Raw genomic sequence first — 6,260 nt, forward strand, 5'->3', positions numbered from 1 at the left:
TAAGTATTTAAATCTGAGGAGGAGCTCGACTTGTAGCTGGTGATTTTTGAGCCCTACGCACCCTCTTTTTGAGAAAATCTGCAACGTGTTCTCAAGTTCAAGGGTTTTGTTGTTGCCTTTTGTTTTTGCTTTTAATTCTTTTCAGGAGGTTGACAATTATTCTAAGAGAATCCAAATGTTGACTGTTTAGTTTTTCATAACATAGCCTGATTTTTTTTTCACTTATTTAGTAAATTATAGATGACAGATTCCAAGGCACATATAATGCATCTGCTCTCTCTCTTTCAGCAGTATGGAGCTGCCAGAATGCAATTAAAGAATTGCAGTGGAGTTGTCTGCAGAAAGACTTTATTTTGGCTACTCCTCATGACAGCCCTTCTCCAAATCCTCCTCTTCCCTTCCCTGCCTTTCGCCAGCATCCCAGGGGTATAAGCAGCCCAGGGGCCGCTTGTTTTTGAGATTTTTACTGCCTTGTATTCAGACATCCCAATTCTGACCACTTGTTTTGAGTGATTCATAGAAAAGGAGGCTCATTGTCATTTCTGTTTTAGGCGCCCGTCTTATAAGGCACATTGGGTTACGGATGCTTACGTTTGACAGGTCCTGTCTAAGACTTTGTACAGAACTTGCTGCAGAGTTTGGGGCTGATAGAGGTAAATATGAATTACTGCAAGTAGAAACGAGGCCCAAATAGTGTGGCAGTGGTGGCTAGCATTATTTTCACAAAAAGTTGGAGAAACTCTTTCAAAGCCAGCTTTAAAAATTCACATGGGCGCTGGTGACCGCGTGCCAGGCTGCAGCTTGGGTCAGAGCCTTCTCCCTTAGTCACTGTTGTTCTTGGAAGTGCCTTTACCTCAGCGCCCCGGTAAGGCGTGGAAATGCTCCAACGTGCTCCCTGTCCACGAGAGCCACAATTTCTCCTTAGTGATTCAACGACTTTCTCATTTATTAAGAAAAGTAACAGAGCTACAGTCTAGTATGTTTTTTTTTTCCCTAGTTAGGCTGTATTTAGAGCTGGCGAAAGCTCAGGAACAGAGGGCTGAAGTGAGCGTAGGAATAAGCTGCTGCAATAAGTTGCTTTTGCTTTTGTCTGTGCTCAAGCCCAGAGTGATTTTGTTACAGCCTTTCCTGTTTGTTAGTAGTTACTCACCCTGTGGTGTCAGTAACCAACTCAGCATGAGTAAAGCTAGAATAGCATGTTATAGGAGGCTTTGAAACTTTTTTATTTTTGCCAAATACGTTCCTGCAATTCTTTCAGTCCATCATCATACCATCTCCTACTTTAGAGGTTTGAACTGGCTTGTGGCCAGTTCTAATTCCTTCCGTATTGCAGAAGGTTTGCATGGCCTCATGTGCTGAAAGCTGAGTGTGGAGTATTTTGGGGTTTTGAAACTCACTGTGCATCCATGGCATTAACTATTCAATTCCAGGATATCTGGAAGGAAACGGCTGGTGTTGATTAAAGCACATTCAGTTTGGGAGCACTACCAGCATGGTGGGATCTCTGTGCTTCCTCACAGCCTTGCAAGTGTTGGTGCCAGCACCCTTCCTGCTGTAGCGCTTTGGGAACTCCAGATTTGACACAGAGGATCCTTTAGCAGCTCAAACAAGTATATTAGAGGTTAGAGCTTTTCACTAAGTAGCGGCTGAGTAATGTTCACTGTATTCCTCCTTCAAATTTAAAATTGGCATTTCCCTGAAAAATGAAATACGCCGAGATAAGATGAATAACTACTGTTTTCTCATGACTCATAGCAGAATATTCCATTTTCCACTTGCAAAAAAATAAATGCATGTCTTTTAATCGAAGCAAGTCTCCTGTATCTTCGGAGTTGGGTTCATTGCTTCCTTGCCGAGAGCAATTCTGGTGCTTCTGCTTGGCTTCACAGTCATGAAAGACACATTTCAAAAGCTACAGCAGGTGCTGCAGTTCAGAAAACTGATTAGCCGGGCTGAGAGTGTGGGAACCAAAGCGGAGAGAATTGTGGAAATCGCCATTTTTTACATCTGTAAAAGGGAACTTTTAGCTTCCCGTAATAAACCATGAAGAGATCTTGCAGCTACCACTACACGGGTGGGCAGATTTCTCCTGCAAGGGAACATTAAGAACCTTGTGGCATTCTTTTTAATGAAAAGTGGTGTTTTGCCCTTTGTCAGCAGCCAAAAATATCACTTACTTCCTGATACATTAGCGTGCTGTCTGTATACAAGGTAATTTCTGCTGTTTTTGATTTCAGAAATGGCCGTGTTTCAATGCTGGAGTGTTTTTAATTTTAGATAGAGCTGTAAAACTTTTTCAACATGTAAAGCACAGCAGTAGTGACTGCACACTGTGCTCATGTGCTTTGGCAGGGCCCCGAGTGGCAGGATGAGGATGTTCCACATGTACGTGTTCATACATCGTCGTCCAATGCACATAAAGAAGTGCTGCTGCGCGAGGCTGAGCTGTCACGCCGGTGTTTAGAAGTTTGGGGTGAAAATCCCCTTTACCAAAATGCAAAATTACACCTTTATCCCCATCTCCGAGCACGATAGTGTAATGACCATTTTCAGGGCATTCGAGGGTAATTTGTCATGCCTTCTGCGTGTCACTTGAAAGGCCAAATCTGGTAGTTGTTCAGTAGTGGCTTCTGCAAACCCCGTGAGTCGCGCTGATGTTGTAAATCATGTGGATTTTTTCATATGTTTTGAAAGAAAAGGCCACTTTAGCAAAAGCCTAAGTGCAACCATATGCTCCTGGTACCTTGGAGTCCGCATTGGAATTTGACAATAAAATTGCTGTGCGTATAATTTGGGCTCTGAAGAGGAAACTCTGTTGCTTTTAAAAGCAGAAGTACAGCAGCGTTAACTCGCTGGTTTTTCTAGTAAGCGTAAAAAAATGTGTGCCGAGTACAAAACTAGTAACAAAATAGCTCGATATAAGTAAGATTTTTGGTAACTCTTAAAGATAGCACATGCCTTTGGTTCTTCCTAGAAGAGAGGCAGTTATAAGCAAAACATCTCAGTATACTCTTGAGCAATTTCTATGGTTTTCTTCACATATGAAAAACAGATCACTTCCTTTAGTCAGAGTATGGCCAATGTAGACAGAGTAAGAGGTCTTCCCCGAAATCTAAAATCTGGCTGACTATATAGATACGTGCTAATAGATACATAAGTACATTAGATATCAAATGTGATAGTTACAATTTGCGATTCTGAGTGGTAATGGCACTGTGGCCTCTGAAGAAGGAGGAACGGGGGGAGCAGCCTCCCTGAAAATATGCTGATTACTGTAAGGATTTATCCTATGGACTTGGAGCCCGCTCAGAATAGGAAAATACAGCTTTAAATCCTTGTTTAAGAAGGAGAGGGAGGCAGGACGGCCTCTCCTACCGGTGACCGCTGCACTTGCAAGCAGAGCGAAGCAAGAAGGGTCGGTGAGGGGAGATGTGTGGAGAAGGAGCCCTGGGGGGAGCCAAGGGCCCCGGCCGTGCGTGGTGGAGGCCTCAGGGGCGGCAGGCCCCGCGTGCGCGGCGCCGCGCGCGGCAGTGGCAGGAAGGCGGCCTCGCTGTCACCAAATGAGTCAGAAAGGGCCAGGAGCGCGTGCGAGCAGCCGTCACGGCACTCTTAGTCACAGTTCAGCTGAAATACTCGTATTATTCAGCGCTGCCGCGCGCACGGGGTGAGTGCCCGAGCCGCGTGTGTCACCGGGGTGGGCCTGACTCTGTGTGACGGGCTGGGGGTCACTTGATTTGCCGGCATTTTGGGGACTTTCTGGAGCTCCGCTGACCCGCGCTGGTGAAGTGATGGCTCCCACCAGCTGGGAATGTGGCCCCGGTGCCTTCTGCAGCACCCTGTGAGTTACAGGGCAAGGTGCCAGCCTGACACTCTGCAAACATAAAAATATCGAGATGCTCGTGTGTCTTTAAAAAAAGAAAAGAAAAAAAAAAAAAGGCTAATGTTGTGGATGTTCCCAGAATAGTAGTAGTGCTTTGAAATTTAAGTGCCTGAGAGGTTTTTAAAGTACTTAATTGCAGCATTGCAACATATCAATATTAGTGTGTGCTACTAGCAAATGTAGCTGATCCTCACCACGAAATAAAAATCTGTCAGGAGGGGTAATAATAAGAGGTAATAAATGCTTCTCGTCTTCAGTTTTCTCCAGACGGCTGTAGCTGTTAGAGTCTTTGAGGTCAGTAATATTCCTGGGATTTCAGTCTCACTGACAGAAACTTCTTCTTCGACATTTTCCGGGCAATTTTTAGCGAACGATCTTGGTAGCTGTGGGCAGATTTTGAAGACGTGGCGCCCTGTTACCCAGCCTTGGGCTGCGAAACTAGCGTTGGGCAATTAAATCTAAGATCGGTTTTTGGCTATAAGCTGCCTGGCTCCCAAGGCCCTGAGTGTGGTTGGGGTTTGAGGTGATGAGTCGAGAGCTGTGATCTGTGAGCACTAGGCGCGGAGGAGAAGCTCAGGGGTGTCTTGTGCCGGGTGGAGGGCAAAGAGAAGACGGGGAGGTTGGGGACACGGAGGAAGCAAATCCGTGTCCCCAGCCCAGAGCTTTAAAACCAGTCTGGATGGGAGCAGAGGAGACAAAATGCTCTGGCCCTGCGTGAATTAAGGGGAAGGAGCGTGATGCTCAGCTGCAGAAGTGGCACAGGACATCGTCAGCCCTCAGCAAGCTCTGGCTGGCCCCACACACCTCGGGCTTTCTTTCCAGCTGCATGAAATCTTAGTTGCCCTTTAAAATGCGTATTTAGCTCCTTTTGCTAATTCCTTTGAAAAAGCAGGCACTTCTGAAGTCTTCTTACAGCTGAATATCTTTTTGCTCCTGGAATTTATTTTTAAACTGGCATACCCCTAATTTAGGAAGAATAACTTCTTTCTTAAGCAGATCTTGCTTTCCAAGCAAAGCAGGGAAGAATTCAGCATTGCATTTTTGGGAAGCTCGCACTGAAACAGAGTTGTATGCATGGCTGTTAGGGTGTGTGCATGGAGGGGGTGCTCCCTGGTCATGTTGCGTCCCTTAAAGGATAGCTCTTAAAACACATGAGCAGGCAAGGAGCCCTTCTGCCCCACAGGACAAATCTGCTAGCTATGTATATGCTCATTCCTCAGGTGGAGGTAATTGTAACAGTCCTTTTAGTGTAACCGATATTGACTCTCCTTAATTTCCTCTTGAAATTGCTGTCAACTCAAACAGTTTAACAGAGCCATTTATTTTGAAGGAGAACTGACATTATGATGTCCTAAGTACCCGAGCAGTCTCAGGTTTGAATTATTGCTAATTATATAGGCTTGACACAAAAGTGAAATATCTGCTGCAGAGGAACTGCAACTTCAAGAAGTATCAACGGTTTCAGTTAAAACCTATAGATTAAATTGTACTGGTTGTTAATAATGTATAAATGGGGAAGTCTCTTTGTTCCCAAAGAGAGCTCAAGTAAATGTTCATTGCACAAACACTGTGTGTGGGGGATGTACCCGGGAACAAGGTGACCGACTGTGCCAGCTTGCCATGTAGTCATTCTCCTGAAGATCCTGATCCGGAGAGCATTTATGCAGAGCATTTCCAGAAACAGTTAACTGAAGGGAAATTCAAAGCAAAAAAAAAAAAAAACATTTTTGTTGGGTATTTCTTTTTGGCAGAAGAGGCACAAAAGTCTTGCCTAACGTCTCCGAGTCGCTTGTTGACGTGGAGTGGTGCTGAGGAGCAGCCCAGCCCCAGGGGTCTTCTCGGGGCGAGGGAGGGGATGGGGGCAGAGGGGATGGTTTTGATGTTAAAAGTGCATGTCTTGGGTCATGTTTGAAATGTAGATTTTCTGCTTTAGAAATGTCTGTGGTCTTTTGCATGTGCTTAATATGCTTAACAAAACATGATTCCCAAACCACTTCTTGGATCCTAAACGCATCCGTTTACTGCAGGCAAGAAGGCAACAAGACCCTAGTCCTGGATCCAACCTAGGAAGCGGCGATGACCTCAAACTCCGTTAATCGACAGCAGCCACGGGTCTGCACACATGCATTGCTTCTCCTTGGCCAAGGATAGATGAAAAGACCAGAAACTGTGATAACTGGGTATTCTATGGTCTGTTTCCTGACCTGCGGCAGTGAAAATCACCAGGAACTGCCATGGTTTGCACTATGTTTATGTTACGATACCTGCATTTCCCATGTCAAGCATGTAGCCAGTGGCGATTTGAAATTTTGTTTTTCTATGCAAACTTATTTTTGTTGGCACTATTTTAGTGAAATGGAAACTTATGCAGCTATAAAAA

At 45.0% G+C, this 6,260-nt stretch overlaps 1 protein-coding gene across 2 annotated transcripts in view; it reads left to right on the forward strand.

The window, feature by feature from the left end:
• CBFB (core-binding factor subunit beta) overlaps window positions 1–6,260 on the forward strand; it is a 38,465-nt gene extending 32,205 nt beyond the window's left edge. For both annotated transcript variants that reach the window (XM_088534587.1, XM_088534586.1), the window contains exon 6: window positions 5,908–6,260. In XM_088534587.1, the coding sequence (XP_088390713.1) occupies window positions 5,908–5,930 (23 nt within the window). In that variant the 3' untranslated portion in view covers window positions 5,931–6,260. The remainder of the gene's footprint in view (window positions 1–5,907) is intronic.

The sequence above is a fragment of the Tinamus guttatus genome, unplaced genomic scaffold (assembly GCF_059628265.1).
Source record: "Tinamus guttatus ecotype Peru unplaced genomic scaffold, ASM5962826v1 Tinamus_guttatus_pri_ptg000576l, whole genome shotgun sequence".
NCBI lineage: Eukaryota > Metazoa > Chordata > Aves > Tinamiformes > Tinamidae > Tinamus > Tinamus guttatus.